General features: G+C 43.6%; 1 protein-coding gene across 2 annotated transcripts in view; it reads right to left on the bottom strand.

Moving 5' to 3' along the window:
- cop1 (COP1 E3 ubiquitin ligase) overlaps positions 1-12,479 on the bottom strand; it is a 147,337-nt gene that overhangs the window by 103,167 nt on the left and 31,691 nt on the right. For both annotated transcript variants that reach the window (XM_078535713.1, XM_078535714.1), the window contains exon 4: positions 1,725-1,844. In XM_078535713.1, coding sequence (XP_078391839.1) covers positions 1,725-1,844 — 120 coding nt within the window. The remainder of the gene's footprint in view (positions 1-1,724; positions 1,845-12,479) is intronic.

The following is a 12,479-nucleotide window of genomic DNA, read 5'->3' as shown; positions in this document are numbered from 1 at the left end:
CATTTGTCTTCACTAATCTTTTTCCTTTTACATATGTATAGAAGCTTTTACAATCCTCTTCTATGTTCCTTGCAAGTTTACTCACATACTCAATTTTACCCCTCTTCATCAATCTCTTGGTGGTCCTCTGCTGAATTCTAAACTGCTCCCAATCCTCAGGCTTGCTAATTTCTCTAGTAACTTTATGTGACTCATCTTTGGATCTAATGCTATCCTTAACTAAATAATTCCCCCAGCACACACACAAAGACAGGCAAACAAAGGGCAAACAGATAGAGTTTCTCTGCACAGGTGGGTTTTGCAGGGTGGGTGTTATAAAACCAAGGATAAAGTCCGCAGAGTCTTGACGCTGGAGTTCTCCTGTTAAGATGGGCTTTGCAGATCCAAATGCAGACTGGTTACGCTCAGATAAGGTTCTCTGGCTAGAGATAGCCACACAATTTTAAGCAAGGCCTTTCCTCAGCTTGCTCTCCAACTGAACTGCCTTCTGAACCAGCAAGTTCACAACTGTTTTTTTACTCTGCCATGTGTCCCAGCTTTTCCTAAATTAAAGTGCCTTGCAGTTCAACACAAACAAACAACTCCTTCTCAAGTACCACAAAGCTCAGGGGATTTCTTGGAAGAGGCCTGCTTGTTTACAGGTCCAAGGTAAACTTAACAATGCCATGGCATATAAAGATCGTGCTGGAAAATAGGATTAGAATAGTTAGGTACTTGTTTGACCGGCACAGACTCAATGGGCCGAAGGGTCTTTTTCTGTGCTGCAGACCTCTATGACTCTTTAAAAAAAAATTCTAAGTTAGCATCCAGATCATGCCATGCCCTTCCATTGTGTACAAGGAAGATTCAGTCTTGAAAGATATGATTCTAGCAGTACCTACATGGACAATGATGATCGGATCTTCCACCTCCAACTGCAAGTTCCTTTCCAGGCCTGAACTGATGTCCCGAACCCTGGTACCAGGCAGGCAACACAGCCTTCTGGACAAACTGCGATGCCTACCACCCAGAAGAACAAGGGCAACAGACCCCACCAACTGCAAGTTCCCCTCTAAGCCACTCACCATTCTGACTTGGAAATATATCACCGCTCCATCACTGGGTTAAAATCCTGGAACACCCTCCCTAAGAGCACTGTGGGTGTACCTACACCACATGGACTGCAGTGGTTCAAGAAGGCAGCTCACCACCATCTTAAGGGCAATTAAGGATGGGTAATAAATGCTGGCCCTCAGTGAACAACCCAAGAACAAATAAATACATTTGAGGCTTTGCTTTTTTACATTACATAATTGGCTGTAAAGTGCTTTGGGATGTCTGAGGTCGCTATATAAATGTAGGCCATAGTCTTTAATTTACCTGTTCAAAAGAGATCAGCCCCAGCTTCTCCAGTCTCTCTTCATAAGTTAAATGGTTGAGAGTGAGATGAACAACTTTATGTTAGATAAAAGCAAAACTTTAAATAAGTTATTTAAGCTTAAGGAAGACAGATGTCAGAGCCCACAGGATATCTCCCTTGGTCCCAAGGACAGAAACTGCACAATTATACTTGAAGGTGCTGTTGTGTATCTGTGTACCTGCAATGTACTTTGGGGTGAGACACTTCTAAATCTGGATGAACTAAAGTTTGCCTCAATTTTACCCCCTCCCCCTCTTTGCTGTTGACATCTGGCCTGCTCTTTGTCCCAACTCCTGTTATCCTCAGATCAAACCAGAGTACTCACTGCTTCCAGCTGTTGCTTCTTCTGTATTATAAGCTCCAGCATGAGGTTTACGTTAGGAAGGTCGAGACTATCCTGGTCTGTGATCAGCACGTCCTGTATCGCCTGCCATCGGTGGCCATTCTAGAATGGAAAGCAGATCAACTTAAAATTTATCAACATTCAATGTCAAGTTTACACGCAGCATCGCCCATTCCATTGCAACAAATTGGAAAATCCTCAAAAAAACACTCCTTTTCATCTGGTGACAATCACAACACAACAATTAGGAACAGGCCATTTAGCCCCTCGAGCCTGCTCCACCATTCAATAAGATTGCGGTTGACCTGATTGTGATCTTAACTCCATTTTCCTGACTGCCCCACTATAACAACTCCCTCGTTGACCAAAAATCTCTCTCACTCAGCCTTGAGAATATTCAATGTCCCAGCCTCCACTGCTCTCTGGGGGAAGAGTTCAATGACCCAGCCTCCACTGCCCTCTGGGGGAAGAGTTCAATGACCCAGCCTCCACTGCTCTCTGGGGGAAGAGTTCAATGACCCAGCCTCCACTGCTCGATGGGGGAAGAGTTCAATGACCCAGCCTCCACTGCTCTCTGGGGGAAGAGTTCAATGACCCAGCAAGTTGCGGGAGCCAGACGGAAACAAGGCCTGTTGTCCCTATTCAAGTTCACTTTGGCAGGAAGAATAGAAAAACAGAATATTATTCAAATGGAGAGAGACTGCGGAATGCTGCAGTACAGAGAGATCTAGGTATACATGAATCAGAAAACGTTGGTATGCAGCTACAAGAAGTAATTTGGAAGGTGTTGGTGTTTCTTGCAAGGGGAATACTGTGTAAAAATAGTGAGGTGTTGCTGCAGCGGCACAGGGTTTTAGATTGCATATAATTATATAAGGATATAATGGCATCTCCCCCAACCAGACCCCCAGCTCCGTCATCTCCCCGACCAGACCCCCAGCTCCGCCGTCTCCCCACCCCAGCCCCTAGCCCCACCGTTTCCTCGCCCCGGCCCCCAACTCCGCCGTCTCCCCGCCCCGGCCCCCAGCTCCACCATCTCCCTGCCCCAGCCCCCAGCTCCGCCATATCCCTGCCCTGAATCCTGGGAGCCACCATCAATCTGCTGCAGCCCCCAGACTGCTGCCACAGCCCTCAGCCCCCTCATCCCAGGGAACGATGTAGTGAATCTTCACTGTTCCACTACACTGCATGCATATCTTTCCTTAATTATGGAGACCAAAACTGCACACAATTCTTCTTTGGTTTCACCTAAGCCCTGTACATAATCACAGAATTGTTGCAGGACAGAAGGCAGCCATTCTGCCACCCCTCATGTCTGTGCTGGCTCTCTGAAGGAACACTTTGCCTCATGCCACTCCCTCACCTTCTCCCCGTAACCCTGAACATTTCTCCTTTGCAGATAATCTAATTGTTGAAAGTCTCGATTGAACCTGCTTCCACCACACTCAGGCAGCACATTCCAGGTCTTAACCTCTCGCTGCGTGCAAGTTTCTCATGTCGCCATTGATTCTTTTACTAATTACCTTAAATCAGTACCTCCTCATTCTTGATCCTTCTACAATGGGAACAGTTTCGCTGTATCTACTCTGTTCAGACTCATGATTTTAAACACCTCCATCAAATATCCTCTTAACCTTCTCTTCAAGAAAAACAGTTGTAACGTCTACAATTTATCTACATAACTCGAGTTCCTCATGCCTGGAACCATTCTTCTGAATCTTTTCTGCACTCTCTCTAATGCCTACACATCTTTCCTAAACCGTGGCACTCACAACTGGGTGCAATACTCCAGTTAAGGCTGAGCCAGTGTTCGAAACAGGTTTAATGTAATCGCCTTGCTCTTGCGCTCTCTGCCCGTACTAATGAAACCTAGGATGCTGTATGCTTGTTGAACCAACCTCTCAACCTATAATTTATGCACATAAACACCCAGGTCCCTTTGCTCCTGTATCCACTTTAGAGTTATACCCTTAATTTTATATGGTCTCTCTGCGTTCTTCAAAATGAATCACTTCACACTTTTCTGCACGGAATGTCATCTGCCACTTGTCTGCCCATTTCACCAACTTTTGTCCTGTTGCAGTTCTACACTATTCTCCTCACAGTTGACAATATTTCCAAGACTCATATCATTCGCAAATTTTGAACTTGTTCCCTGTATACCAAAGATCTAGGTCATTAATATATATCAGGAACAGCAGGGGTCCCAACACAGAGCCCTGTATAATCCTAGCAAGACTTCTTCATTCCTATTCCATCAATCCCCTTACAATAAAGGCCAGCATGCCTTTTGCCTCCCTGACAGCTTGCTGTACCTACATGCTAACCTTATGTTCCTGTATGAGGACACCCAAGTCTCGCTTATCAAATTTACTGTTAACTGTAGAAATGAAGATTGTGTGTATACAGGTGGAGGGGCACTCATTGGATAATTACTTAAGCGCACATAAGGAGACACTTGGGGCACTGTTAGTGAGTTGTAGAGTTAAGAGCTATACATCTGTAATGCTTGATTTTATGAATAAATTTGACTTCTAGCCTCCTTCTTTATCAAGTGGTTGTCAGAAGTTTAAATTTACAAGTTTCACACTTTTTAAGACATATTCTGTTTTCCTATTCATACAACCAAAGCAAATAACTTCACACTTCCCCATTTTATACTCTACCTGCTATCTTGTTGCCCATTCACTTAACTCACTATGTCTCCTTGCAGCCTCTTTGTCCTCCCCACAGCTTACCTTTCCACCTAGCTTGGTATCATCAGCAAGCTTAGATACATTACTCTCTGTTTCTATGTCTATGTCATCAATATAGATTGTTAAGGAGGCTACAAAGTGACATAGATAGGTTAAGTGAGTGGGCAAAGGTCTGGCAAATGGAGTTTAATGTGGGCAAATGTGAAATCATTCATTTTGGCAAGGACGAATAAAAAGCAAACTTATTATCTAAATGGTGAGAGACTGCAGATCTCTGAGATACCGAGGGATCTGGATGTCCAAGTGCATGAATCACAAAAGGTTATTATGCAGGTGCAGCAGATAATTAGGAAAGCTAATAGAATGTTAGCGTTTATTGTGAGGGGAATCGATTACAAAAGTTGGGAGGTTATGCTTCAGTTGCACAGGGCACTGGTGAGACCACATCTGGAGTGTTGTGTACAGTATTGGTCTCCTTATTTAAGGCAAGGAGTAAATGTGTTAGAAGCAGTTCAAAGGTTTACCAGACTAACACCAGGAATGGCCAGGTAGTCTTATAAGGACAGGTTAGGCCTGTATCCACTGGAGTTTCGAAGAATAAGAGGTGACTTGATTGAAATCTTTAAGATCCTGAGGAGTTTTGACAGAATTGATATGGAGAGGATGTTTCTTCTTGTGGGAGAATCTAGAACTAGGGGTCACTGTTTAAAAATAAAGGGTCCCTCATTTAAGACAGAGATGAGGAGGATTTTTTCTCTCAGGGAGTCACGAGTCTTTGGAACTCTTCCTCAAAAGGCAGTGGAAGCAGAGTCTTTGAATATTTTTAAGGCAGAACTAGATAGGTTCTCAATTAACAAGGGGGTGAGAGGTTATCAGGGTTAGGTGGGAGGTAAAAATCAGATCAGCCATAATCTTATTGAATGGCAGAACAGGCTTGAGGGGCCAAGTTGCCCACTCCTGCTCCATGTTCATATATTTGTATGTTAATAGGTGAGGCTCCAGCACTGATCCTTGTAACACTCCACTCTTCACTGCCTGCCAACTTGAAAATGTTGGTTTATGCCCACTTTCTGCTTCCTGTCCGTTCCCCAATCCTATATCCATGCAAATATGTTACCCCCAAATCCATGGGTCCTTATTTTGCTCGTTAACCTTTTGTGTGGCAACTTTTCAAGCGCCTCGTAGACATCCGACCAGTTACATCCTCAAAAGCTTTAAAATTTGTCAAACACAATTTGCCTTTAGTAACACCATGTTGACTTTGCCTGATCACTCTATGATTTTCTAAGTGCATTGTTAAGGCTTACTTAATCATAGATTTCAGTATTTTCCCATTACTGGCTAAACAGCCTGTAATTCCCCGTTTTCAATCTCTCTCCTTTCTTGAGTAGCTGTTACATTTACTAATTTTCAATCAGCTGGGCCTTTCTGCAATCTCAGGAAGATTGGAAAAACAAAGCCAAATCCTACACTATTTCTGCAGCTCTCTCTTTTAGAACCCTAGGATGCAGACCATCAGATCCTGGCCACTTGCCCGATTTTAGTCCATTAATTGTCTCCAGTACTTTTTCTCTGCTGATATTAATTACTTTAATTACCTCACTCCTTTCAGCCCCGGGGTTGCCCTCTATTTCTGGAATGCAACTTGGGTCCTCGAAGGCGAACCAGACAAAATATTTTTTTAATGTCCCTCCATTTCCTCATTCCCCATGATAATTTCTCCTGCCTCTGCTTCCAAAGGACCAATGTTTTAGTACTCTTTTTATATACTTAAAAATGCTCTTACAATCTGTTTTTATACTTTATTCCCATGTTCTATTTCCTCCCTTTCCATCAACATTTTGGTGGCCCAGCAGAGCTTTCTAAAAGACTCCCAATCCTCAGACTTCATACTAATATTCAAACAGTAGAAACCACTTCTTTAAATCTACCCTTGACTTGCTGAGTAGGCCATTACCATTACTCAAAGTCCAAATAACTGCTGCCCTCTGAAGCTATGCAGTCGCCTCCAGCACACACCGTTACACCATCACACATCCTTTCTAATCCCATCACTGCAGCAGGCACATTAACTGTCACCCTGTTTGCCAATTACTCCCCAGCCCCGGCCAATGAAGGATGAATACAACAGTGGTGTAGATTACGGTGAGGGGAAAAAGCGACACTGGTGTAGAATAGTGAGCTGAATGAGACACAGGTGAAGATTACAGTGAGGAGTCAATGGCTCAGTGGTGTAGGTGACAGTGAGATGTGAATGGGACACTGGTGTAGGTGACAGTGAGGGGTGAATGGTACACTGGTGTAGATTACAGTAAGAGTTGAATGGAACACTGGTGTAGATTACAGTGAGGGGTGAATGGAACACTGGTGTAGATTACAGTGAGGGTGAATGGGACACTGGTGTAGATTACAGTGAGGGGTGAATGGGACACTGGTGTGGATTACAATGAGGGGTGAATGGGACACTGGTGTAGATTGCAGTGAGGGGTGAATGGGACACTGGTGTAGGTGACAGTGAGGGGTGAATGGGACACTGGTGTGGGTGACAGTGAGGGGTGAATGGGACACTGGTGTAGATTACAGTAAGAGTTGAATGGAACACTGGTGTAGATTACAGTGAGAGGTGAATGGGACACTGGTGTAGATTACAGTGAGGGGTGAATGGGACACTGGTGTAGATTACAGTGAGGGTGAATGGGACACTGGTGTAGATTACAGTGAGGGGTGAATGGGACACTGGTGTAGATTACAATGAGGGGTGAATGGGACACTGGTGTAGATTGCAGTGAGGGGTAAATGGGACACTGGTGTGGGTGATAGTGAGGGGTGAATGGGACACTGGTGTAGATTACAGTAAGGGTTGAATAGAACACTGGTGCAGATTACAGTGAGGGGTGAATGGGACACTAGTGTAGGTTACAGTGAGGGGTGAATGGGACCCTGGTGTAGATTACAGTGAGGGGTGAATGGGACACTGGTGTAGGTGACAGTGAGGGGTGAATGGGACACCGGAGTGGATTACAGTGAGCTGTGAATGGGACACCGGAGTGGATTACAGTGAGCTGTGAATGGGACACCGGAGTGGATTACAGTGAGCTGTGAATGGGACACCAGAGTGGATTACAGTGAGCTGTGAATGGGACACCGGAGTGGATTACAGTGAGGCAAATGGGGCACCTTATCTGAGGAAGGACGTTCTTGCTATAGTGCAGCGAAGGTTTGCCGGACTGATTCCTGGGATGGCGAGACTGACATACGAGGAGAGATTGAGTCGATTAGGATTATATTCGCTGGAGTTCAGAAGGATGAGGGAGGATCTCATAGAAGCCAGTAAAATTCTAACAGGACTAGACAGGGTAGATGCAGGAAGGATGTTCCCAATGGTGGGGAGTCCAGAACCAGGGGTCACAGTCTGAGGATATGGGGTAGACCATTTAGGACTGAAATGAGGAGAAATTTCTTCACCCAGAGAGTGGTGAACCTGTGGAATTCGCTGCCACAGAAAGTAGTTGAGGCCGAAACATTGTATGTTTTCAAGGAGTTAGATATAGCTCTTGGGGCGAAAGGGATCAAAAGATATGGGGAGAAAGCGGGAGCAGACTATTAAGTAGGATGATCAGCCATGACCATAGTGAATGGCGGAGCAGGCTCGAAGGGCCAAATGGCCTACTCCTGCTCCTAGTTTCTATGTTTCTATTTCAAAGACTGAGAAACAAAGTAATTGCAGGTCTGAGCAATTGTGCGGTTTATATTGATGACTTGATAATTTTCAGTCAAATGTGGGAGGAGCATTCACAACATCTGGAAGAATTATTTACTTGATTACAAGAAACTAATTTGGTGATGAACTTGGGTAAAAGTGAATTTGCAAAAGCGCAAGTTACATATCTAGGCCATACTATTGGACATGGTAAGGTGGCTCTGAGATGTGAAAGTCGAGGCTATCGTGGATTTCCCAGTACCTACAACAAAACAAGAAGTTTTGAGATTTCTGGGCATGAGTGGGTTTTACCAGAAATTTGTACCAAATTTTAGCCGAGCGGTTGCTCCACTGGCTGAACAATTAAAAAACAAGAAGTTTCAATGGACGCTGGAGTGTCAGAACATTTGACAGTTTGAAAACTGTATTAACTACGACACTAGTGTCGGCAGTACCCAATTACGCCAAGCAATTTAAGTTGGCCATTGACACAAGTGATATAGGCATTGGGGCGGTACTGTTACAAGATGACCACACTGGAATTGAAAAGCCGATGGGGTATTTTTCACGAAAGTTGAATATACAACAGTGAAGACATTCAACGATTAAAAAGGAAACTTTGGGTTTGGTGTTGCAGCATTTTGAAATTTATGTGGCAACCAATTAACCAGAAACAATTGTTTATACAGACCACAATCCTTTGAAGTTTCTGGGCAAGGCTATTCAGATGGAGTTTATTACTGCAACCATTTAATCTACAGGTTATACACGTTGCAGGGCGAGAAAATCTGAGTGCAGATGCTTTATCAAGAGTTTTGCAGCTTAAAGAGAAAATTGGACATTTAAAAACCTGGACTCTGAACAGGAGTGATTTCTGTTGATGCGAAGGATTTGTCTATATTTTAATGTTAATGCATGCATCTGGTAACATAATAGTGTAAGTATATTGATAAGTATAGGCGATAGTGTAAGATGGGTTAATAAAAATGAAGCCGTCTTTTTAAATTATGACGGCTCATTTTTTCACAAGGAGGATATAGTTATAGTTTTGTTTTACAAAACTAGATTAAATGTTTATTAAATACATACATAGATCTACAAATTACTGCTATGATAACTTCATAGATTTAGAAGTTATCATATATATATATAGTCAGGCAGATATAATAATTCTTAGCGTTATTGGAATTTATTGTAAAATAGAATAATAGTGGGATGTGTGTGTGAGAGAGAGAGTGAAAGGGGCTTAATTGGATTAAAGGCAGCTGGTCTCAAGGCTTTGATGTAAACGTGGAGGATGTTTAAAATATGAGGTATGAAAGGATATTTGCATTTTTAAATAAATCAGACTACATTGTTTTCAAAGGAGGGGTGAAGTTTAGAAACAGTATGTTCATTTTTCCCAAAGATTACTGGTAAAATTTAGTGCTATCAGAGGTTTTTATTATCAGGAAGGTAAAGTCCAAAGACATAATGAAACAATGGGTCAAAGCGGAAAATATGTATAAACTAGCAAAGGCTGTTTTAGGGAAGGCATTTTGAGATCTAACAAGTGTGAAAAGTCTTCAGCATCTATGCCTCAAACTGCTGTCTTCAAAGGACTGAAGTTTAGAAAATTCACTTTGAATTTGACTTGTTCAGGGTATGTTTCTTTGCCTGGGTCTTTTAAAATCAGTGTGTCTTACTGTTGCCTTAACGAAAGGTTACCTGGGAGTTAACTTGATTTGGAATTCAGTAGTAATAAGACCACAAAGTCTTATAGTTTTGTTTTACAAAACTAGATTAAATGTTTATTAAATACACATAGATCTACAAATTACTGCTATGATAACTTCTAAATCTATGAAGTTATCATAGCAGTAATTTGTAGATCTATGTATGTATTTAATAAACATTTAATCTAGTTTTGTAAAACAAAACTATAAGACTTGGTGGTCTTATTACTACTGAATTTAAGGCACACTTCTCGAAATTAATACAAATTGCAAAACAAGTTGTGGCAGTTATTTCAAGTTTCCCTTTGGGATTTGAACAACTCAGCATTTACCATTGGCTGTGCCATAACAAGTTTCAAAGAGAGAAAGAGCTTAGATAGCATACCTTGACGAGGAAAAAGCTTACAGTAAACAAAGAGAGATATAGTGGTTCAGAGGATGATTCCGATTCCCGAGAAACATAAAAAATATGAGTAGGTCAATCGGCACTTCGAGTCTATCTCTAAAAATCTATCTATTTCCTTCCAAAATATATTCAGTGACTAGGCCGCCACAGCCTTCTGTGGTAGAGAATCCCACAGGTTGACCACCCTTTGAGTGAAGAAGTTTCCCCTCATTTCAGTCGTAAATGGCCTACCCAGTATCCAGAGATTGTGACCCTTTGTTCGCGAGCCCCCCCTACCCCAACCAAAGGAAACATAATCCCTGCATCCAGTCTGTCCAGCCTCGTTTCAATGAGGTCCCCTCTCATTCTTCTAAACTCCAGTGAATACAGGCTGAGTTGGCCCAATCTCTCCTCATACGACAATCCTGCCATCCCAGGAATCAGTCTGGTGAGCCTTCGCTGCACTCCCTCTATGGCAAGTATATCCTTTCTTAGGTAAGGAGACCTAAACTGCACACACGGGCGCAGAATGTACTCTGGTTGGGGGCCTTCCATGTCCATCACCAAGAGTGGCTCAGTAGCACCACTACTGACCGAGCTGGCCGAGTCCTAAATGACATAGCTGCTAGACTTGATCTGAGGCAGGTGGTGAGGGAACCAACAAGAGGGAAAAACATACTTGACCTCATCCTCCTAACACCAACCTGCCTGCTGCAGATGCATCTGCCCATGGCAGTGTCGGTACGAGTGACCACCGCACGGTCCCTGTGGAAATTAAGACCCATCTTCACATTCAGGATACCCTCCATCGCATTGTGTGGAACTACCACCGTGCTAAATGGGATAGATTTTGAACAGATCTAGCATGTGGGTCATCAGCAGCAGCAGAATTATACTCGAACACAATCTGTAACCTCATGGCCCACCAAATCCCCCCCACAACCATTACCATCAAGCCAGGGAGGTCAAAACTGGTTCAATGAAGAATGTAGGAGGGCATGCCAGGGGCAGCAAGAGGTGTATCTTAAAATGAGGTGAAGCTATAATGAAGGACTTGCCAAACAGCATAAGCAGCAAGTGATAGACAGAGCCGAGTGATCCCACAACGAACTGATCAAATCTGAGCTCTGCAGTCTTGCCACATCCGATCATGAATGGTGGTGGACAATTAAACAATTCACTGGAGAAGGAGGCTCCACAAATATCTCCATCCTCAATGAGGGAGGAGCCCAGCACATTAGTGCAAAAGGCAAGGCTGAAGCGTTTGCTACAATCTTCAGTCATAACTATCAAGTGGATGATCCATCTCGGCCTCCTCTGGAGGCCCTCAACATCACAGATGCCAGTCTTCAGCCAATTCAATTCACTCCAAGTGACATCAAGAAACAGCTGAAGGCACTGGATACTACAAAAGCTACAGGCCCTGACAATATTCTGGCAATAGGACTGAAGACTTGTGCTCCAGGACTTGTCGCGCCCCTAGCCAAGCTATTCCAGTACAGTTACAACACTGGCATCTACCCATCTATGTGGAAAATTGCCCAGGTATGTACTGTACACAAAAAGCAGGACAAATCCAACCTGGCCAATTACCGGGTTGGCCCCAGTATACTCTCCATCATCAGTAAAGTAATGGAAGGGGTCATCAGCAGTGCTATATTGCGGCACTTGCTTAGCAATAACCTGCTCACTGACGCCCAGTTTGGGTTCCGCCAGGGCCACTCAGCTCCTGACCTCATCACAGCCTTGGTTCAAACATGGACAAAAGAGCTGAACTCCAGAGGTGAGGTGAGAGTGACTGCCCTTGATATCACAGAGCCCTAGCAAAACTAGAGTCAATGGAAAACAGGGAGGAAACTCTCCACTGGTGGAAGTCATACCTAGCACAAAGAAATCTGGTTGTGGTTGTTGGAGGTCAGTTATCTTAGTTCCAGGGCATCACTGCAGGAGTTCCTCAGGGTAACGTCCTCAGCCCAACCATCTTCAGCTGCTTCATCAATGACCTTTCTTCCATCATAAGGTCAGAAGTAGGGATGTTCGCTGATGATTGAACAATGTTCAGCACCATTCGCGACTCCTCAGATACTGAAGCAGTCCATGTCCAAATGCAGCAAGACCTGGACAATATCCAGGCTTGGGCTGACAAGTGGCAAGTAACATTTGCACCACACACGTGACAAGCAATGACCATCTCCAACAAGAAACAATCCAACCATCGTCACTTGATGTTGAATGGTATTA

This window comes from Cetorhinus maximus, unplaced genomic scaffold, assembly GCF_964194155.1.
Source record: "Cetorhinus maximus unplaced genomic scaffold, sCetMax3.hap1.1 HAP1_SCAFFOLD_609, whole genome shotgun sequence".
Classification (NCBI taxonomy): Eukaryota; Metazoa; Chordata; class Chondrichthyes; order Lamniformes; family Cetorhinidae; genus Cetorhinus; species Cetorhinus maximus.
This window is presented reverse-complemented; position numbering and strand designations above follow the sequence as displayed.